Source organism: Aethina tumida, chromosome 6 (genome assembly GCF_024364675.1).
Source record: "Aethina tumida isolate Nest 87 chromosome 6, icAetTumi1.1, whole genome shotgun sequence".
In the NCBI taxonomy this organism is placed as follows: domain Eukaryota; kingdom Metazoa; phylum Arthropoda; class Insecta; order Coleoptera; family Nitidulidae; genus Aethina; species Aethina tumida.
In genome coordinates, this window is record NC_065440.1 from 9,780,394 (window position 1) to 9,804,364 (window position 23,971).

A 23,971-nucleotide genomic window follows, 5' to 3' on the forward strand; every position below is an offset into this window, starting at 1 on the left:
TAAGCATAACTAAATATTAGAAAAAAACGACTATCTACGTTACTAACTAAATAAAATAACCTATAAATAATTTATCAATTTCAATGTAAAACTGAATATTGAACATAAATGTACTAAATTTATAATTATTTATAATTATTACTTTGTAACGGGTTACCGATGATAATTCAATCGGTATAACCAAAGTCTTTTTGAAAGGCTCGTTACAACAGGTTAAAGGGAGCGATTTAATTTTACACAAAATATTGATGAGGTTAGACTATACAATTCTTACTCTATAATTAATTTCAATATCACTAACCTTTGTTTTTTGTTGAACAGATCTTCTTCAACTAAGGTGATGTATTACACTCAATACTCACACCTTTCACCAAACCGAAATATTAGATAATTTCTACTCACTGTTTTATTGTTCTTTAATCTCTAGTTCGGAATTAATTAAAACTAAATTTTAATCAACCTAACTATATTAACAAAATAAATATAAGAAAAACAATAACAAATAAATATAAATAGAAAAAATTGTATGATTTAAATTTACTTAAATTCTTGGCAAAAAGGTTGAACTTTGACAAACAGTAAGTAAAAACAACTAAAAGAACTTCGATCTCGACACTTGAAAAATTCGGGTAAAATCTACCGAAATAAATGAATCCCAGAGTTTTATAAACTCGGATTCTAGGAAGGGGTGAAGTAGGTGGTGACTTAAGACCCTTAAGAATCTGAATGTCTCCAACAACGATCCTACTTCAAGCAATCAGATGAACTAAACAAATGTTCCTTTTCTCAACATTGTTGCCAAACTAATTTAAGAGTTTTTCTATATGAAACCCTAATCTATATAATAATAATGTACTTGGTCTAAAAAACCTTAATGCAATTCAAAATACAATACAATTCATTGTTTCAATAATATTACAATTCTGATGTTATTTGCATAAGGAAAAACCATTGTACTTACAAACATTTTCAATCTTTTTAAAAATCAATTCATTAACTTAAATAAGACAAAAATAAAAGAACAAAGTTACAATTCTCATGTTGGGGTAGATTATTACATTTTCCTATAATTAATTTAATTTAATTACTGAATAAATTAAAAAAAATCAACGAACGTTTAGATTAAGATAAGTAATTTTTAAAATAAATTTTGTATTTTACGACTATTTTACGATTACCAAATGTAAGATTAATTTTAAGAAAACCCATAAAAATATGAAAAAATTCGTGAGAATTCTCCCACGAAGTCATTTATTAACGGTTTTCTTGCTCTTATTACAACTTAAAGGTAAAAAAGGAAAGCAGTAAAAACGTAACAAAATATTTTGAATTAAGATAAGATAAGATAAGAAGAACGGATCGGTAGAATTATAAAAAATACCTATCAATCAAATCAAACTATCAATCAATCGTTGGTGGGAGAAGTTATTTCAATATTATAAACAGATACTCCAATTTTATTTATATGTATAGATTATTTATTAAAAGTTAAATGTATAATAGAATTGTAATAAAAGAAATAAATATCAATAAGGAATTAAACCAAAGACAAATGATTATTCCTCATGTTTATACTGATAACAGACTTGAGTAACAGACTTTTTAAAGTGTGATTAATGTTACCTACCACAAATATCATACAAACTATAATTTATTGTTTGTTTTCATGGATAAAATGTTAGAAATAAGCAGTTTAAAGGTCTAGAAATTTGAAAGAATTATTTTCTTTTCATATTATTCATAATTAAGAATATGTCCTCAAGATGATTTTTCAAAATTCAAATTATTTTCGGAGGTAAAGCTATTTTAGTGACGCGACATCCAAACAATTATTCAGGCGTTAGGGATCGTCCTCGTCTACCTATGGTTATGTTGCCTCCTGACAAGTGTTTGATATTATACTAAATTATTATTTATTAAAAGTTAAATGTATTGTAATAAGAGAAATAAATATCAATAGGGAATAAAACCAAAGACAACTTCAAATTACATACAAAATGATTATCAAAATTACTAGAAATCTAGGTCCAACACATACTATCACTCACTACATTTGGTTTAACCTCAAATGATTACTCCCCATGTTTATACTGATGTCTTGAGTAACAGACTTTTTAAAGTGTGATTAATGTTACCTAACACAAATATCATACAAACTATAATTTATTGTTTGTTTTAATGGATTAAATGTTATAAATAATCAGTTTAAGGTCTAGAAATTTGAAAGAATCATTTTCTTTTCATATTATCAAAGATTAACTATTTAAGAATATGTTCTCAAGATGATTTTTCAAAATTCAAACTTACTTGAAATTTGATACGAGTCTTCTTTATACATTTCTCTATAGAATTAACTCATGTTTAACACCAATTTCCAATTAGTGCTATTTAAACAAAAATGAAAAAGTAAAAAAACTTTACAAAAATTTAATATTTTTTCAGCCAGTCACAATTTCTCGACATATTTTTACTTAGTACCCCCCACTTCGCCAGCCTATATCTTCGGCAATTTTTAATTTTTTTACTTTTTTTTAATGAATTCTTTAAATATAAATAAATATCAATAAATAAAATAATGGATAGTAAAAATATAGTCTTCAATATTTATTTCAAATTTCATCCAGCTTCGTATATAGATTTATTTTAGAGGTTTTCATAGAATTTCTTTTTTTAAGTAGATTTTCCTGGATTTTTAATTTTAGATCATATATGTGTACTTTATTTCATTTTATATTAATTTAATTGAACAACAAGAATTTCAAATGTCGATTTAGCAGAAAAATATTGTACTTTCGAAATAATTTATTAAAGATTTAACATACAGTAAGAAAAATAAATTTCATAATTGACATCACCAAATTAAAAATTAAAATTTGTGATCGCAAAAGTTTCACTCAAATTATCCTTAAATTTTTTGTCTAAAGTATATAGATTTTAGATGTTAGTCCCCCTCTTGTTTCTTTCTGTCAGTTCATATAGCATTTCTCTGATCTTCGTCATTTCGACTCCTCATCAGTCTTAAAGTGTTAGTGAAATCTGTAACAAAATATTTCAATACTCGTATAAAAATATATATGTATATCATTGAAATTTCTTATTAACTTCAAAGAATAGAAGTACTATTAAATGATAATAATAATACTACCTCCTCTCTCCAGTCTCTTACCTAGAATATTAGTTAATATTAAAACTAAATATTGATGCACAAAAAAATTTAACTTTCTGCCATCCTTCCTCCTGCAAGTGAGCCATCTCTTATTGATCCCAGCGCACTGCTATCTAATTCCATACTTCTTCCTTCGCTTCCTAAACCCGGACTTTCTCTTCTGCTTCTTTTCACTAATTCTGGACTTTCTAAATTGAGTAGACTCTCGCTTCTGCCTCTTTTCAAGTCTCGACTCATTTCGCCACTGTTTTCTCGCTTGTCCCTTCTTGCTAACTTCTGGCTCTCTCTTCTCAAGCCTCTTACCAATTCTCGGCTATCTCTCGCGACTCTTCTTTCCAATTCGTGAGCCTTCATTCTGATTCTTCCGTTCCCTGAAGTGGAATGAGTGAGTTGAATTGGTGGTGTTGGATTTTTACAAGATACAACATGAATAAGATTATCAGAAAGTATGCATGTTGGTCTTAGATTAGTTTTATGTCTGATGTGTCTGAAGAGGGTTCAATCATGGATTAGAACATTAGATATTTTTCTAAGGTGAGCAAATATTTAACTGATGAGTTGAACAATTTTTATCTAAGAGCTCATTTCAGAAATTCTATATATTCTTTATATTCTTTATATTCTATATATTCTATATATTCTATATATTCTATATATTCTATATATTCTATATATTCTTTATATTCTTTATATTCTTTATATTCTTTATATTCTATATATTCTATATATTCTATATATTCTATATATTCTATATATTCTATATATTCTATATATTCTATATATTCTATATATTCTATATATTCTATATATTCTATATATTCTATATATTCTATATATTCTATATATTCTATATATTCTATATATTCTATATATTCTATATATTCTATATATTCTATATATTCTATATATTCTATATATTCTATATATTCTATATATTCTATATATTCTATATATTCTATATATTCTATATATTCTATATATTCTATATATTCTATATATTCATTCTATATATTCATTCTATATATTCTATATATTCTATATATTCGTTATATTCGTTATATTCGTTATATTCTTTATATTCTTTATATTCTTTATATTCTTTATATTCTTTAGATTCTTTAGATTCTTTATATTCCTTTATATTCTTTATATTCTTTATATTCTTTATATTCTTTATATTCTTTATATTTTTTAAATTCTTTATATTCTTTATATTTTTTAGATTCTTTAGATTCTTTTCTTTAGATACTTTAGATACTTTTCTTTAGATTCTTTAGGTTCATTAGATTCTTTACATTCTTTATATCCTTTATATCCTTTATATCCTTTATATCCTTTATATCCTTTATATCCTTTATATCCTTTATATCCTTTATATTCTTTATATTCTTTATATTCTTTATATTCTTTATATTCTTTATATTCTTTATATTCTTTATATTATTTATATTCTTTATATTCGTTATATTCGTTATATTCGTTATATTCTTTATATTCTTTATATTCTTTATATTCTTTATATTCTTTATATTCTTTATATTCTTTATATTCTTTATATTCTTTATATTCTTTATATTCTTTATATTTTTTAAATTCTTTATATTCTTTATATTTTTTAGATTCTTTAGATTCTTTTCTTTAGATACTTTAGATACTTTTCTTTAGATTCTTTAGGTTCATTAGATTCTTTACATTCTTTATATCCTTTATATCCTTTATATTCTTTATATTCTTTATATTCTTTATATTCTTTATATTCTTTATATTCTTTATATTCTTTTTATTCTTTTTATTCTTTTTATTCTTTTTATTCTTTATATTCTTTTTATTCTTTAGAGTCTTTATATTCTTTATATTCTTTATATTGTTTAGAGTCTTTATATTCTTTAGAGTCTTTAGATTCTTTAGATTCTTTAGGTTCATTAGATTCTTTACATTCTTTACATTCTTCACATTCTTTACATTCTTTACATTCTTTACATTCTTTACATTCTTTATATTCGTTATATTCTTTATATTCTTTATATTCTTTATATTCTTTATATTTTTTATATTCTTCACATTGTTTACATTCTTTACATTCTTTACATTCTTTACATTCTTTACATTCTTTACATTCTTTACATTCTTTACATTCTTTACATTCTTTACATTCTTTACATTCTTTACATTCTTTACATTCTTTACATTCTTTACATTCTTTACATTCTTTACATTCTTTACATTCTTTACATTCTTTACATTCTTTACATTCTTTATATTCTTTATATTCTTTATATTCTTTATATTCTTTATATTCTTTATATTCTTTATATTCTTTATATTCTTTATATTCGTTATATTCTTTATATTCGTTATATTCGTTATATTCGTTATATTCGTTATATTCGTTATATTCGTTATATTCGTTATATTCGTTATATTCGTTATATTCGTTATATTCGTTATATTCGTTATATTCGTTATATTCGTTATATTCGTTATATTCGTTATATTCGTTATATTCGTTATATTCGTTATATTCGTTATATTCGTTATATTCGTTATATTCGTTATATTCGTTATATTCGTTATATTCTTTATATTCGTTATATTCGTTATATTCTTTATATTCTTTATATTCTTTTTATTCTTTAGAGTCTTTTTATTCTTTAGAGTCTTTTTATTCTTTATATTCTTTTTATTCTTTATATTCTTTTTATTCTTTATATTCTTTTTATTCTTTAGAGTCTTTTTATTCTTTAGAGTCTTTTTATTCTTTAGAGTCTTTATATTCTTTAGAGTCTTTATATTCTTTAGAGTCTTTATATTCTTTAGAGTCTATTCTTTATATTCTTTATATTCTTTATATTCTTTATATTCTTTATATTCTTTATATTCTTTATATTCTTTATATTCTTTATATTCTTTATATTCTTTATATTCTTTATATTCTTTATATTCTTTATATTCTTTATATTCTTTATATTCTTTATATTCTTTATATTCTTTATATTCTTTATATTCGTTATATTCTTTATATTCTTTATATTCTTTATATTCTTTATATTCTTTATATTCGTTATATTCTTTATATTCTTTATATTCTTTATATTCTTTATATTCTTTATATTCTTTACATTCTTTACATTCTTTACATTCTTTACATTCTTTATATTCTTTATATTCTTTATATTCTTTATATTCTTTATATTCTTTATATTCTTTATATTCTTTATATTCTTTATATTCTTTATATTCTTTATATTCTTTATATTCGTTATATTCGTTATATTCGTTATATTCGTTATATTCGTTATATTCGTTATATTCGTTATATTCGTTATATTCGTTATATTCGTTATATTCGTTATATTCTTTATATTCGTTATATTCGTTATATTCTTTATATTCTTTATATTCTTTTTATTCTTTAGAGTCTTTTTATTCTTTAGAGTCTTTTTATTCTTTATATTCTTTTTATTCTTTATATTCTTTTTATTCTTTAGAGTCTTTTTATTCTTTAGAGTCTTTTTATTCTTTAGAGTCTTTTTATTCTTTAGAGTCTTTTTATTCTTTAGAGTCTTTATATTCTTTAGAGTCTTTATATTCTTTAGAGTCTTTATATTCTTTAGAGTCTTTATATTCTTTAGAGTCTTTATATTCTTTATATTCTTTATATTCTTTATATTCTTTATATTCTTTATATTCTTTATATTCTTTATATTCTTTATATTCTTTATATTCTTTATATTCTTTATATTCTTTATATTCTTTATATTCTTTATATTCTTTATATTCTTTATATTCTTTATATTCTTTATATTCTTTATATTCTTTATATTCTTTATATTCTTTATATTCTTTATATTCTTTATATTCTTTATATTCTTTATATTCTTTATATTCTTTATATTCTTTATATTCTTTATATTCTTTATATTCTTTATATTCTTTAGAGTCTTTATATTCTTTAGAGCCTATTCTTTATATTCTTTATATTCTTTAGAGTCTTTATATTCTTTAGAGTCTATTCTTTATATTCTTTATATTCTTTATATTCTTTATATTCTTTATATTCTTTATATTCTTTATATTCTTTATATTCTTTATATTCTTTATATTCTTTATATTCTTTATATTCTTTATATTCTTTATATTCTTTATATTCTTTATATTCTTTATATTCTTTATATTCTTTATATTCTTTATATTCTTTATATTCGTTATATTCTTTATATTCTTTATATTCTTTATATTCTTTATATTCGTTATATTCTTTATATTCTTTATATTCTTTATATTCTTTATATTCTTTATATTCTTTATATTCTTTAGATTCTTTAGATTCTTTAGATTCTTTAGATTCTTTAGGCTCTTTAGATTCTTTAGATTCAAGAGACAACAATTGAAAATTTGAAAGCTTAAAATCAAATGTGCTGTACTATTGGTTCCAGATATACTTAACATATTTAATAATTACCTGTTAACTTTATAAAACGCTGCAATTCTTGTTCATACATCGAAGTGAATTTCTTTTCCAATCGCAGTTTCTTCGGCATAGACTTCGCATAGTGATATACTTTCATCATGCCTTCCAAATATTGTTCTGCTATAAAATTAAAAGTTTACTAAGAGTAATTCAACTAAAATAATATGTATAAGTCTAATAAATGAAACTAAATAAATGACAATTAAATATTAAACCCTGAAAATGTAAGACTAACCTAACAAAATTAGTAATATACTGAAAAGGAGTTGAAGTGATCTCTGTATCTTGAATCAAAATTGTATTATTTAAACTTAACTAGCCAGACAATTATTATATCATTACTATTTCTTTGGAAGATGATTCATGATTTGAATGCTACTTTACAAAGGTTGGAATGAGTCGGCTTCAACACCAGGAGTAGCTAAAACATTATCATGTCAGAAATACAATCTAATACAGTCAAATCATTAATCATAGAGCTTAATAAATCACAATTAGGTACCCAATAATTTTAAAAAATGGAGTTGGAGGGCGACGATTAAAAATTAAGCATATGTTATACCTCCAGTAGTACCAAATGGAGGGGTACTAGCAGAATCCAATTTAACAGAGTTGTTAAAAGAAGAAGCCAATTCATCATCATTGTCAGAAGAATTATTCATTTCATCGTGGGCTGCAACAAAAATTGATACAGTCAAATAATAAAAATTGTAACAACACGTTAATTCTAAAGTCACAAAAATCACAATTTGGTACTCTAGAATTTATACAATCCACATGCACATTTTTTTAATAATGATTTGTTAGATTTTGTTACCTGTCATGGGAGTAGGAGGCAAATCATCATCGTCAAAAGAAGAATCCAACGCATCATTATTGTTAAAAGATGAATTGGAACGTAGTCTCCTGATGGCTGCAATCAATACAGTAAAAAATAAACTTATTATAATTATATTAAACTCTTTTTGTTCACGACTAACAAATCAAGGTACTTCTGAGAGCATATTTTCGGGACTGAATGATAAAAGGTACATATTCATTGGACGTTATGAATAACATTATGAACAAACAGTGTTGTGAACGATTCAAAGTTATAGTTGTACTCACGATTTGTTGTGAATTTAACTTACCTAGCATGAAGGCAGCATCTACATCAGATATATAAATCAAGTCATTTTCTTCGGAAGAATCCGAATCATCATGATCACTATCGGGAAAAGAATCCAACACTCGAAAAACATCATTTACAGAGGAATCCATGTCATCGTCAACACCTTCAAACAAAGAATATAACGTTTCCAAATTTTCAGAAGAATCATGCATTTTAAAAATGGGGTCTGAAGGAGGTTCAATGTCCATGGCTGCAACAAAAATTAACACAATTAAAACTGAGACTAAAAAAATATACAGTACATTTAACCTTCCTTTATTTAGTTTTTCAGTATCTATTACTTTTAATAAACATTTTTTTTACTGATTTCAGTAGATTTTCAATATAATATTTCTTTCATTTTACACGTGGGAAAATATCAAAGACTGTGAAAACTTCTTTAGCCGCGTTGGGCACTTTTAGGTAGGGAAATAAACTCATGGTTTCGCGTCACCGACATGCTTATAGTTGGTAGTATCAACTTAGTCAATGTTTTAGTTTATGTTGGTAACCCGAATCAATAAAAAATGGCGAAAAATAACAAGACAACTTTGCGTTCGACAACCCGCCCTTTGATTTGATAAAAATTGTACTTACCATCCATATCAGATTATCAGATGTGCCCAACAATATCTTCAAAATATGTATCGATGAAAATTAAGCTTGAGGTTTGTGGCTGTTCGGCACTGAAGCTGACTTATCTTCACTACACTTCACCAATGACCTTTACTTCACTGATGATAGACACGTAGCTCTATTATTTTTTGAGAGCTGTTACCTAGATACACCCAACTCGTATTTCCAAATAGATTCAGTTGTCCATTTATGGCCTACTATCGAACATACAAATATACATTTACAAGATGAAATTTTGTATAACAGTTGTAACTTGATTTGAACTATACTCCATTCAAACTAGTTACGAAGTGGCAAATAAATTCAGTTAATTAATAACACGTTTCTTATTGGTCAAAGCAAAAGGGTTGGTTACATATTTACTTAATTGATACAATAAACATTCAATTAATTTCAAAAATGTTTTCACATTGTGTATTCAAGGAACTAATTGTTTATGGAAAAAGAAAAAGTTACTTTGGGTTTTAACCTTAATAACTTTGTCCAAATAAGTTGATGAATTGATTTTAAGTTGTTTAACAAATTATTTTGTGACTACTATGGTTTTTTATTGTATTGAAAATTGTTGTTATAAGATTATTTGTATTATACATTTGTTTATAAATTTGGCAACAATGTAGTTTAGAACCAAAAAAGATATATGATAGTTAGAACAAGTAATTTCTAAGTACCATCGTACAGTACCTTAAGTTACCACCTACTCACATCCCCTCTGTTCTCAGAAGTGATAAAAAAGGTTGTTTATTAATAATTTTTCTCAAAACTTTTGATAAATTGATGGTCTAACTAAAATGTCTTTAAAGACACTAATTTTTATGTTATCATACACGTGAACTAATGATCATCATATAAATATACATAGATATTTGTCACAATATTGCACTTACCTCCAATTTTTAATTATCCAATATAGCAGTATTATCTTCAATCTGTGTCTTTTAAATTCAAACTTGTGTTCTATGGTTCAACAATACTCGAAGCTGATCACGAAATGATATTTTCTCATCTAATGAACTTACTTCTCACCATAGAACACCCAAGAAGTACCAACCTCTTACTAAAAATGTGAAACAACACTGGACGATAAATTGATCTGTAGTGTTTCAATTATTCAATAGATGTCGCCTTTATAGTTTTCTGTATTTGACATTTAACAAAATTGGCGGGAATAGTTTCAAATTTAAATAAATTGGTATATAATAGGGTCAATTCTGAGAAACAAAACAAGCTATGGAATTAAAACATTTTTATTACAAATTATTTATTGTACATTATAAAAAATACATCAGTCTTCTGTATACTACATATTATATATAATAAAAATAAATAAATAAATACAAATACAACACAATAAATTTCTTCAACAATGGAAGAAATAGATTGACTAGAATTCAAATTAGACAATGAATTTTCAAAAACATCAAAATTAAGATCCCTGGAAGTGGAAGGAATATGAGAATGAAAAAGTAATGGTGACAAAGGAACTGTTTTAGGTTTAAAAGCGACGAATTTTTCTTGTTATAGTGAAATCTGATGGAGAAATGGTCTTCACAGACATGACATGTTTTGATAGAAGGATTAATATTACAAATTGACAAATTGAAAGCCATAAATTTAATTTAGAATCGGAAGGTGGCTTAAAAAATGATTTATTTTTAAAATTAGGATTATGAACAACACTATAATATGTATTGAAACATAATATAATATATATTGAAACACATTTTGACACAGTAACCAGACAGAGATTGAGGCTGAGAGATCATGGCTGAATTTTATAAAATTATAAAATAAAATCACAGAAAAAAATTCTATATTTTAATAAAACTAATTCCCATTGATCAAACCTTCCCAATCTAGTTGGAACCTAGAATACCCACTTTTAATAATATATATAATAAGATTATCAATGGTTTGGCAGACTATTTAACCTATAAAATAATATTCATTTATTCAACAGATAAGACAAAGTATATTAATATATAAAACATCTTATTCAAATTTGAGATTATTTTATTTCTAATATGATTGTAAAGTAAAATAAACATCTTAAGTACTAAATTATTGAATTACAAAGCATACTATCCAAGTTTGATTTTATTTATTAAGAAATACATTATACAACATTATAAATAACATATCAATTTTAGAAAATGAGTGTAACTTCGGGAACATTCGGCTGTTTCCATTCGGTTCACTTGACCCCCCCTAATGCTTATCACCGCTGTGGCGCCATCTGGTAATGACAACAGTTGATATTTGGTGTTCAAATTGGGTGTCAACCAATTTGAGGTTAAATGTGCAGGGTTGCTTGATTTTGGATGTTACATGCATTTCCAGACCAGATAAAGAAATGTTTACTGAAGCGACCAGAGTCCAATTTTTTACTCTTACCATAAATCGCATTTTTATATATCTGATGATTTCTTAACACTTAGTAAATTTGAATATCAAAATAAAATAATGGTGCCTTTTAAAATATTTAGAAAAAAACTTTTCAAATATATTTTAAATTATTAAATATTATATTAACTCATATTATACATATATTGTATTGACTAATATATTGTTGTTTGGGTCCCAATCCGCTGAGTAGTTAGTCTGTACATACTTTTTAGCATTTTGGAAAGAAAACTACTTTTAACTCTTCATTGCAGATGCTCTCACTATAGTTTCCTAAGTGGAACAGTGTCAGACCATTGTTAAGTAGAGAAAGTCAGTCATGAACCGTGAACTTTCAGACTCCAGAAGCCAGTTCCCACAGCTTTGTACAAATAATCTCAGGAAATACCAAGAAAAAGGATAAAATGCTAAAGCAGTTAATAATAGAAGCAAAAGTATGGTTTACAGAATGAAAATCTAAGCTAAAAGATGTTGTCCAAATAATCCATCTCAGAATGGAACTACTGTTAATCTTTGACTGAATACAAGAAATTTGTTTAATTGATAGAAGAATATTGAAATATAAAAATATATTTTATTAAACTTTTAATATACAAAAAATTTAGAATTGTTTTCATCAAATTTTCCTGTGTTGCTCGTCCAATGTATATAGCTTTCAGATGTTCCTCCTGTTTGTAACCTTTCTTCCAATCTCCCTCCATTTACGGATAAGCTGACGATTGAAGTCTCTTAATGCCTTAATAAATGCTGCGGAAAAAAAAAAACATTTAAATACACAAAAATATAATTGATATTTGTTTTTTGCTATTCAACAATAAGCTAACACTACCTGCACGCCTATGTCTCTGCCCTAAAATAACTAAAATAAATAATGACACACGTACAAGAGAAAAAGTTTTTACAGAGTCTTCTTCCTCTTCTCGCTAATCCTGGACCGCCTCTTCTTATTAATCCCCGCCACTCTCTTCTTACTATTCCTTGACTCCTTCTGCCTCTGTTTTCTAATTCCTGACTCCCTCTTCTACCCGTTCTTACTAATTCAAAACTCCTTCTGCCTCTTCTTATTAAATCGCGATTAAATCTTATGCCCCTTCTTACTAATTCTCTATTCCCGTATCTCACTACTAATTCCCTTCTGCACATTCTTATTAATTCCTGGCTACATCTTATTACTATAGGAAGTCCTTCTCCTGTAATAAAGTGAGTGAGTAAAATAGGTATTGCATTTTGTCAATTAAATTAATGCAACATGAATAAGATTATCAGGATGTATAACAGATCTTAGATCAGTTTTATGTTTGATGTGATATAAGAAGGTACTATCAAATAATTGTGGTTACTGAAATATACGGTAGTACCTAAAATCCATTTGAAGGCATTTCTAAGCAAACAGTTTTTGTCAAATTGGTAATGGTAACTGAGAAATTTCAAAAATAAGCTTAATTTAAGTGATTAAGATTTAAATGATGAAGATTTCTACTGTCAAAATGATCAAGAACTGAACTATTTATGTATAATAATCAAATTTAGTTATCTAACTGGATATTTTTTAATGCTCAATATCAATACTGGACTTCCAAAGCCTAAATCGAAATTGTTATATTATTGGCCTTACCTGTTGCCCCTCCATAATTCTCTAATGGATTGTCATGGATGAAAAAGTTTTGCCTTTCCCTTCGCCGTCTTGGGAACAGAAAACGTATGATGCGTTGATGCAGTTCCAGCATGCCTTAAAAATAAATTAAAAGACCTAGTCTAAATAAATAAAACTAAATATATGAGATATTTTAATAGATTAGAGAATTCTGAACGATTTAAAGAGTATCTTTGTTCACATTTTACTCATGATTTGTTGTGAATGTTACCTTGCAAAAGACTGAGCACATCATCATCATCGTCATCATCGTCAGAAGAAGAATTAAATTCAATATAATTGTGAAAAGAATTCATGTCATCATCCATGGCTGCAACAAAACTTAATATAGTCAAAAATCAAAACTAGGTACCTGGTGATTTGTAAAAGGGTGTCTGGTACTTCAACAGTGTTGGGGGATTAAAAGTAAATTAATTAAACATTACTTCTGGCTCCATTAGGTTCACGGGGTAATGCAAATGGTGCGGCAACAAGGGCATTCGTTGGGCGTTCTAAAATTGTAACAATATATAAACGATGCGGAGATGATTTTTTAATTTATGTTACCTGCCAAGGGGCGGGGCAAATCGACATCAACATCAGGATTAGAACGCAATTCATGAGTGTCGGAGGACTCCATTTTAACAGCAACGTCTAAAAAATAATTCAATTTACCGTAAGCTGCAATAAAACTAAATACAGTCAAATATAAAATATACAGCGGTGGAAAATCTTAGGGGTTTGCGTCACCGACATGCTCATGATTGGCGCACGCGCAGTGGCTGTGTACCTTAGACACTTTTTGTTTAGGTGAAATCTCGTACGTTCGCGTCACCGACATGCTTATAGCAGTATATCTGTAGCTATACAGCTGACGTATAGTGCTGAGTATATCTTATAAGTGAAACTGAATGGATTTAGTGAAAAGTTCAAAGTGTATATACTGTGCATTGTTGAAATAGTGTTTTTGTTTGATTATTATTTGAATCGTCTAATTGATGAATCATTATGCAGTACAATAGTGAGTACTAAATAAACCAAATTTTATTAAAAAAACTGATAAACATAATGATCGTAATTGTAACAAAACACCAACACTCGTTATAAACAAAGCGGAGACGATTTTTTAATTTATGTTACCTGCCAAGGGGCGGGGCAAATCGACATCAACATCAGGATTAGAATGCAATTCATCAGAGTCAGAGGACTCCATTTTAACACCAACGTCTAAAAAATAATTCAATTCACCGTAGGCTGCAATAAAACTATATACAGTCAAATATAAAATATACAGCGGTGGAAAATCTTAGGGGTTCGCGTCACCAACATGCTCATGATTGGCGCACGCGCAGTGGCTGTGTACATTAAACACTTTTTGGTTAGGTGAAATCTCGTACGTTCGCGTCACCGACATGCTTATAGCAGTATATCTGTATCTATACAGCTGACGTATAGTGCTGTGTATATCTTATAAGTGAAAGTGAATGGATTTAGTAATAAGTTCAAAGTGTATATACTGTGCATTGTTGAAATAGTGTTTTTGTTTGATTATTATTTGAATCGTCTAATTGATGAATCATTATGCAGTACAATAGTGAGTACTAAATAAATCAAATTTTATTAAAAAAACTGATAAACATAATGATCGTAATTGTTACAAAACACCAACACTCGTTATAAACAAAGTGGAGATGATTTTTTAATTTATGTTACCTGCCAAGGGGCGGGGCAAATCGACATCAACATCAGGATTGGAAAGCAATTCATCAGTGTCAGAAGACTCCATTTTAACACCAACGTCTAAAAAATAATTCAATTCATCATAGGCTGCAATAGAACTTAATACAGTCAAAATATAAAATAAACAGCGATGGAAATCTTAAGGGTTCGCGTCACCGACATGCTCATGATTGGCGCACGCGCAGTGGCTGTGTACCTTAGACACTTTTTGGTTAGGTGAAATCTCGTACGTTCGCATCACAGACATGCTTATAGCAGTATATCTGTATCTATACAGCTGACGTATAGTGCTGTGTATATCTTATAAGTGAAACTGAATGGATTTAGTGAAAAGTTCAATGTGTATATACTGTGCATTGTTGAAATAGTGTTTTTGTTTGATTATTATTTGAATTGTCTAAATGATGAATCATTGTGCAGTACAATAGTGAGTACTAAATAAACCAAATTTTATTAAAAAAAAAAACTGATAAATATAATGATCGTAATTGTAACAAAACATCAACACTCGTTATAAACAAAACGGAGATGACTTTATAATTTATGTTACCTGCCAAGGGGCGGGGCAAATCGAAATCAACATCAGGATTGGAAAGCAATTCATCAGTGTCAGAAGACTCCATTTTAACACCAACGTCTAAAAAATAATTCAATTCATCGTAGGCTGCAATAGAACTTAATACAGTCAAAATATAAAATAAACAGCGATGGAAAATCTTAGGGGTTCGTGTCACCGACATGCTCATGACTGGCGCACGCACAGTGGCTGGCTGTGTACCTTAGACACATTTTGGTTGGGTGAAATCTCGTACGTTCGCGTCACCGACATGCTTATAGCAGTATATCTGTAGGTATACAGTGCTGTGTATGTATATCTTATAAGTGAAAATGAATGAATTTAGTGAAAAGTTCAATGTGTATATAATGTGCATTGTTGTAATAGTGTTTTTGTTTGATTATTATTTGAGTCGTTTAATTGATGAATCATTGTGCAGTACAATAGTGAGTACTAAATAAACCAAATTTTATTTAAAAAACTGATAAATATAATGATCGTAATTGAAACAAAACATCAACACTCGTTATAAACAAAGCGGAGATGATTTTTTAATTTATGTTACCTGCCAAGGGGCGGAGCAAATCGACATCAACATCAGGATTAGAACGCAATTCATCAGAGTCAGAGGACTCCATTTTAACACCAACGTCTAAAAAATAATTCAATTCATCGTAGGCTGCAATAGAACTTAATACAGTCAAAATATAAAATAAACAGCGATGGAAAATTTTAGGGGTTCGTGTCACCGTCATGCTCATGACTGGCGCATGCACAGTGGCTGTGTACCTTAGATACTTTTTGGTTAGGCGAAATCTCGTACGTTCGCATCACAGACATGCTTATAGCAGTATATCTGTAGCTATACAGCCGATGTATAGTGCTGTGTAAGTGAAAATGAATGGATTTAGTGAAAGGTTCAATGTGTATATAATGTGCATTGTGTAATAGTGTTTTTATTTGATTATTATTTGAGTCGTTTAATTGATGAATCATTGTGCAGTACAATAGTGAGTACTAAATAAACCAAATTTTATTAAAAAAAAAGATAAATATAATAATCGTAACTGTAACAAAACATCAACACTCGTTATAAACAAAGTGAAGATGATTTTTTAATTTATGTTACCTGCCAAGGGGCGGGGCAAATCGACATCAACATCAGGATTGGAAATCAATTCATCAGTGTCAGAAGACTCCATTTTAACACCAACGTCTAAAAAATAATTCAATTCACCTTAGGCTGCAATAAAACTAAATACAGTCAAATATAAAATAAACAGCGATGGAAAATCTTAGGGGATCGTGTCACCGACATGTTCATAACTGGCGCACGCACAGTGGTTGTGTACGTTAGACACTTTTTGGTTGGGTGAAATCTCGTGCGTTCGCGTCATCGACATGCTTATAGCAGTATATCTGTAGGTATACAGCTGATGTATAGTACTGTGTATGTATATCTTATAAGTGAAAATGAATGGATTTAGTGAAAAGTTCAATGTGTATATAATGTGCATTGTTGTAATAGTGTTTTTGTTTTATTATTATTTCAGTCGTTTAATTGATGAATCATTGTGCAGTACAATAGTGAGTACTAAATAAATCAAATTTTATTAAAAAAACTGATAAATATAATGATCGTAATTGAAACAAAACATCAACACTCGTTATAAACAAAGCGGAGATGATTTTTTAATTTATGTTACCTGTCAAGGGGCGGAGCAAATCGACATCAACATCAGGATTAGAACGCAATTCATCAGAGTCAGAGGACTCCATTTTAACACCAACGTCTAAAAAATAATTCAATTCACCGTAGGCTGCAATAAAACTAAATACAGTCAAATATAAAATATACAGCAGTGGAAAATCTTAGGGGTTCGCGTCACCGACATGCTCATGATTGGCGCACGCGCAGTGACTGTGTACCTTAGACACTTTTTGGTTAGGTGAAATCTCGTACGTTCGCATCACCGACATGCTTATAGCAGTATATCTGTAGCTATATAGCTGACGTATAGTGCTGTGTATATCTTATAAGTGAAACTGAATGGATTTAGTGAAAAAATCAATGTGTCTATACTGTGCTTTGTTGAAATAGTGTTTTTGTTTTATTATTAATTGAATCGTTTAATTGATGAATCATTGTACAGTACAATAGTGAGTACTAAATAAATCAAATTTTATTAAAAAAACTGATAAATATAATGATCGTAATTGAAACAAAACATCAACACTCGTTATAAACAAAGCGGAGATGATTTTTTAATTTATGTTACCTGTCAAGGGGCGGAGCAAATTGACATCAACATCAGGATTAGAACGCAATTCATCAGAGTCAGAGGACTCCATTTTAACACCTACGTCTAAAAAATAATTCAATTCACCGTAGGCTGCAATAAAACTAAATACAGTCAAATATAAAATATACAGCAGTGGAAAATCTTAGGGGTTCGCGTCACCGACATGCTCATGATTGGCGCACGCGCAGTGACTGTGTACCTTAGACACTTTTTGGTTAGGTGAAATCTCGTACGTTCGCATCACCGACATTCTTATAGCAGTATATCTGTAGCTATATAGCTGACGTATAGTGCTGTGTATATCTTATAAGTGAAACTGAATGGATTTAGTGAAAAAATCAATGTGTCTATACTGTGCTTTGTTGAAATAGTGTTTTTGTTTTATTATTAATTGAATCGTTTAATTGTTTAATCATTGTACAGTACAATAGTGAGTACTAAATAAACCAAATTTTATTAAAAAAAAAACCTGATAAATATAATGATCGTAATTGTAACAAAATATCAACACTCGTTATAAACAAAACGGAGATGATTTTTTAATTTATGTTACCTGCCAAGGGGCGGGGCAAATCGACATCAACATCAGGATTGGAAATCAATTCATCAGTGTCAGAAGACTCCATTTTAACACCAACGTCTAAAAAATAATTCAATTCACCTTAGGCTGCAATAAAACTAAATACAGTCAAATATAAAATAAACAGCGATGGAAAATCTTAGGGGATCGTGTCACCGACATGCTCATAACTGGCGCACGCACAGTGGCTGTGTACGTTAGACACTTTTTGGTTGGGTGAAATCTCGTGCGTTCGCGTCATCGACATGCTTATAGCAGTATATCTGTAGGTATACAGCTGATGTATAGTACTGTGTATGTATATCTTATAAGTGAAAATGAATGGATTTAGTGAAAAGTTCAATGTGTATATAATGTGCATTGTTGTAATAGTGTTTTTGTTTTATTATTATTTCAGTCGTTTAATTGATGAATCATTGTGCAGTACAATAGTGAGTACTAAATAAATCAAATTTTATTAAAAAAACTGATAAATATAATGATCGTAATTGAAACAAAACATCAACACTCGTTATAAACAAAGCGGAGATGATTTTTTAATTTATGTTACCTGCCAAGGGGCGGAGCAAATCGACATCAACATCAGGATTAGAACGCAATTCATCAGAGTCAGAGGACTCCATTTTAACACCTACGTCTAAAAAATAATTCAATTCACCGTAGGCTGCAATAAAACTAAATACAGTCAAATATAAAATATACAGCAGTGGAAAATCTTAGGGGTTCGCGTCACCGACATGCTCATGATTGGCGCACGCGCAGTGACTGTGTACCTTAGACACTTTTTGGTTAGGTGAAATCTCGTACGTTCGCATCACCGACATGCTTATAGCAGTATATCTGTAGCTATATAGCTGACGTATAGTGCTGTGTATATCTTATAAGTGAAACTGAATGGATTTAGTGAAAAATTCAATGTGTCTATACTGTGGATTGTTGAAATAGTGTTTTTGTTTTATTATTAATTGAATCGTTTAATTGATGAATCATTGTACAGTACAATAGTGAGTACTAAATAAACCAAATTTTATTAAAAAAACTGACAAATATAATGATCGTAATTGTAACAAAACATCAACACTCGTTATAAACAAAGCGGAGATGATTTTTTAATTTATGTTACCTGCCAAGGGGCGGGGCAAATCGATATCAACATCAGGATTAGAAAGCAATTCATCAGTGTCAGAAGACTCCAATTTAACACTAACGTCTAAAAAATAATTCAATTCATCGTAGGTTGCAGTAAAACTTAACACAGTCAAAATATAAAATATACAGCGGTGAAAAATCTTAGGAGTTTGCGTCACCGACATGTTTATAGCAGTATATTTGTAGCTATACAGCTGACGTATAGTGCTGTGTATATCTATAAGTGAAACTGAATGGATTTAGGGAAAAGTTCAATGTGTATATACTGTGCATTGTTGAAATAGTGTTTTTGTTTGATTATTATTTGAATCGTCTAATTGATGAATCATTATGCAGTACAATAGTGAGTACTAAATACACCAAATTTTATAAAAAAAATGATAAATATGATGATTGTTGTGATTAATGATCCTATCTTTCAGTAAATTAGTCTGGTTCAGATTTGAAACAGATTATGTAAAACATTAAGTAACATTTGTAACAATTAAATAAATATTCCACACTTTTTTCAACCACTGTATATAAACACATTCAAACTACAAAAGTAATAAATGTATATGTATATAAATTTGTTCACGTTAATTATAGAGCCAAAAAAATAATATCTGAGTACTCGAGAATTTATAAAAAGATGACTGGTACTTCAAAGGAGTTGAATAGGGAAGTTTTTAAATGTATTTTGATACGTGAGTTCCAATTTAAAAGTAAAAATCCCTAAATTCAATTCATACACATTTATTTACTCGTGATTTGCTATTAATTTATTTTACCTGACAAGGGACGGAGCAAATCATAATCATCATCAAAAATGCGATCAAAAGAAGAGTCCAATTCATCATCCTCATGAACAGGAGAACAATCCAACATTTCTAAATCAGCGACGAAAGTATTAAATTCATCGCCTTCTTCGTCAAAAAGCGAATCCAACAGTCCAAAATCATCATCAGAAGATTCAATCAAATCATTGTACATGGCTACAACAAAATTAACTCTTAAAACTATTTAATATTATCATCTTAATACATCCTGGAAATTTTTAATAATATTGTAAAAATTTAATTTTAAATTGAAACAATACTGATTTTTGAGATTTATCCTTGAAATTTTATGAATTTTTTTAAATTGTATACCTATTTTCTCAGAAAGTTTATCAAAAGTAGAATATTAAAAAAATAATAAATATAAACCTAATCTAACCTAACCTAACCTAATCTAATTCAAAAATTCACAAAAAATTATAAAATTACGTTACTGAACATTTTTTTTAATATTCTATTTTTGATGAACTAAAGATTTCAAGCAAAAACAGCAAAAATCGACATTTTTCCAAATTTAAAATTAATTTTTTTCTAAGAAATCAAACCTAACCTAACCTAACCTATTTTTTTCTTCAGTTCATCAAAAATAATTTTCAAAAAAAATTGTCAATATTTAATAATAATTACATAATTTCCAAAAAATCTCAAAAAATTGAAAAATTACGTTAGAAAATTTTTATTTTTGATGAACTTTCTGAAAAAAATTAGGTTAGGTTAGGTATATTCTATGTACTAATTCTTTTTCATAAAGTGGCTGGAACGATGATATCCAAGAGCCTAAAATTCTGTGAGTCTAAGTTTTACTACCAAAAGTGTCATATGGGACGTCGGGTTCCAGGACGGTGGTATAGAGCGGGGCTCTGCTAAATGTTTCCTCGTTGAAGTCCCCGACAGAAATGCGGAAACACTGAAGTAAAATGGAGGGGGAGCAATTCGAAGTGTAATGGCAGATCTGTCGCTGACTGTACATACATGCCAAATATTTTGACTGGCATCCGTTAGCCCTTAGCTTTAGGTTAGATGAATGAAAGTTATGCTTACCATCCATGTCCTGTTTATTGTTCACAATATGCAACGTTAACTCCAAAATATGTAGCGATTAAATTTAAACGAAATGAAGCTGAGCACTGAACGACCTGTGGTAGTGACTACGCTTACTTGTCAATAGAGTGGCGCCCTCTGACAACGTAACTCCATTGTTTTTTGACAACTCACAGCTAACTATGCTACATACAAAATTTTTTAAAATCGATTCAGCTGTTAACAGTCTTCCACCAAGCAAATATAAATATAAATTTATATTTATGAAACCATTAAAAATTATTTTCAATTTGTCCCTGAAAAGTAATACCTTCCCATCTATGTGAAAAACCACCAAACTTACCCCAGTATTCAAAAAATATGTGTCGGAGGTGACAACGTTTCCTTATTTTAAACGGTTTTTTAAACTAAAAACTGTCTAAAATGAATAAATTTAGAAAAAATTGTGAATTTTTTAAGAAAACTTTATCCAAAAAGATCGTCGAAAGCTTTCTAAAACAGTTTTTATACTATTATAAAATACTCTTTGTGTCAAGTTACTAGACCTCAATGGTACATTGATTTATACTTTGATATTTGATAATTATTCAAATAAAAAACTGACTAAATAGTTTAAATTTAAAAAAAAATGGCGATTTTTTAAGAAAACTTAAGACAAAAGTATCGTTAAAAGGTTTCTAGAACACTTTTTGTATAGTAATTCAATGGACAAAATATATATTTTTAACTTGCCTCACAAATATTGCCTCACAGATATTGAATTTGATAGACCTCGATGGTATATTGATTTATATTTGGATATTTGACAATTTTTCAAATAAAAAACTGACTAGAATGTATAAATTTAAAAATAATGGTGAATTTTTTAAGAAAACTTTAGAAAAAAGTATCGTCAAATGCCTTCTAAAACACGTTTGTATATTACAACACTTTTTGTTTAGTAATTCAATGAACAACATATATCTTTTACATATTTAATAAAGGATATTGAATTTGGTAAGCACTTCAAATTAGTAGACCTCAAATAAAAAACTGACTAAATATAATAGTATAAATTTAAAAAAATGGCGATTTTTTAAGAAAACTTAGACAAAAGTTCGTCAAAAGCTTTCTAAAACACTTTTTATACTAAAACACTTTTTGTTTAGTAATTCACTGGGCGAAATATATATTTTTAGCATGTCTCACAAAGGATATTGAATTTGATAGACCTCGATGGTATATTGATTTATATTTGGATATCTGACAATTTTACAAATAAAAAACTGACTAGAATGTATAAATTTAAAAATAATGGTGAATTTTTTAAGAAAACTTTACAAAAAAGTATCGTCGAAAGCCTTCTAAAACACGTTTATATATTAAAACACTTTTTGTTTAGTAACTCAATGAAAAACATATATCTTTTATATGTCTGATAAAGGATACTGAATTTGGTAGGCAAGTCAAATTAGTAGACCTCAATGGTACATTGATTTATACTTTGATATTTGATAATTATTCAAATAAAAAACTGACTAAATAGTATAAGTTTAAAAAAAAATGGTGATTTTTTTAAGAAAACTTAAGACAAAAGTATCGTCAAAAGGTTTCTAAAACACGTTTTTGTATTAAAACACTTTTTGTTTAGTAAATCAATGGACAATGTATATATTTTTACCGTGTCTCACAAAGGATATTGAATTTGATAGACCTCGATGGTATATTGATTTATATTTGGATATCTGACAATTTTTCAAATAAAAAACTGACTAGAATATATAAATTTAAAAATAATGGTGAATTTTTTAAGAAAACTTTAGAAAAAAGTGTCGTCAAAAGCCTTCTAAAACACTTTTTTATATTAAAACATTTTTTGTTTAGTAATTCAGTGAACAACATATATCTTTTACATGTTTAATAAAGGATATTGAATTTGATAGGCAAGTCAAACAGTAGACTTTGTTTAGTAATTCAATGGACAAAATATATATTTTTTGCATGTCTCACAAAGGATATTGAATTTGATAGACCTCGATGGTATATTGATTTATATTTGGATATCTGACAATTTTTCAAATAAAAAACTGACTAGAATGTATAAATTTAAAAATAATGGTGATTTTTTTAAGAAACCTTTAGAAAAAAGTATCGTCAAAAGCCTTCTAAAACACGTTTTTATATTAAAACACTTTTTGTTTAGTAATTCAATGAACAACATATATCTTTTACATGTTTGATAAAGGATATTGAATTTGGTAGGCAAGTCAAATTAGTAGACCTCAATGGTACATTGATTTTTACAATGATATTTGATAATTATTCAAATAAAAAACTGACTAAGTA

General features: G+C 27.8%; 2 protein-coding genes across 31 annotated transcripts; both read right to left on the bottom strand.

Annotated features, from left to right (window-relative positions):
- Positions 1-2,790: 2,790 nt before the first annotated feature.
- LOC109604301 (uncharacterized) lies at positions 2,791-9,616 on the bottom strand. 5 transcript variants are annotated; one of them, XM_049969063.1, is made up of 8 exons: positions 9,385-9,616; positions 8,768-8,911; positions 8,455-8,550; positions 8,200-8,310; positions 7,629-7,757; positions 3,220-3,537; positions 3,146-3,166; positions 2,791-3,036 (listed from the first exon to the last, which is right to left on the bottom strand). In XM_049969063.1, the coding sequence occupies exons 1-8, from the start codon at positions 9,389-9,391 to the stop codon at positions 2,972-2,974; spliced, it is 891 nt and encodes a 296-aa protein (XP_049825020.1). In that variant the 5' UTR covers positions 9,392-9,616; the 3' UTR covers positions 2,791-2,971. The 5 variants fall into 5 exon arrangements, with proteins under 5 accessions (XP_049825020.1, XP_049825018.1, XP_049825017.1 ...); XM_049969061.1 differs by having other exon boundaries at positions 7,629-7,754; positions 8,768-8,998; XM_049969060.1 differs by having other exon boundaries at positions 8,768-8,998.
- Positions 9,617-12,380: 2,764 nt separating this feature from the next.
- Positions 12,381-21,776, bottom strand: LOC109604303 (neuroblast differentiation-associated protein AHNAK). Of its 26 annotated transcripts, none has more exons than XM_049969034.1 (17): positions 21,647-21,776; positions 20,558-20,761; positions 19,189-19,275; positions 18,612-18,698; positions 17,462-17,548; positions 16,885-16,971; positions 16,321-16,407; positions 15,750-15,836; positions 15,173-15,259; positions 14,600-14,686; positions 14,027-14,113; positions 13,906-13,971; positions 13,692-13,790; positions 13,442-13,555; positions 12,729-13,016; positions 12,656-12,676; positions 12,381-12,573 (listed from the first exon to the last, which is right to left on the bottom strand). In XM_049969034.1, exons 1-17 carry the CDS (start codon positions 21,651-21,653, stop codon positions 12,482-12,484), a joined length of 1,674 nt encoding a protein of 557 aa, XP_049824991.1. In that variant the 5' UTR covers positions 21,654-21,776; the 3' UTR covers positions 12,381-12,481. The 26 variants fall into 26 exon arrangements, with proteins under 26 accessions (XP_049824991.1, XP_049824990.1, XP_049824997.1 ...); XM_049969033.1 differs by having other exon boundaries at positions 12,653-12,676; XM_049969040.1 differs by lacking the exon at positions 19,189-19,275 and having other exon boundaries at positions 12,653-12,676.
- Between the last annotated feature and the right edge of the window lie 2,195 nt (positions 21,777-23,971).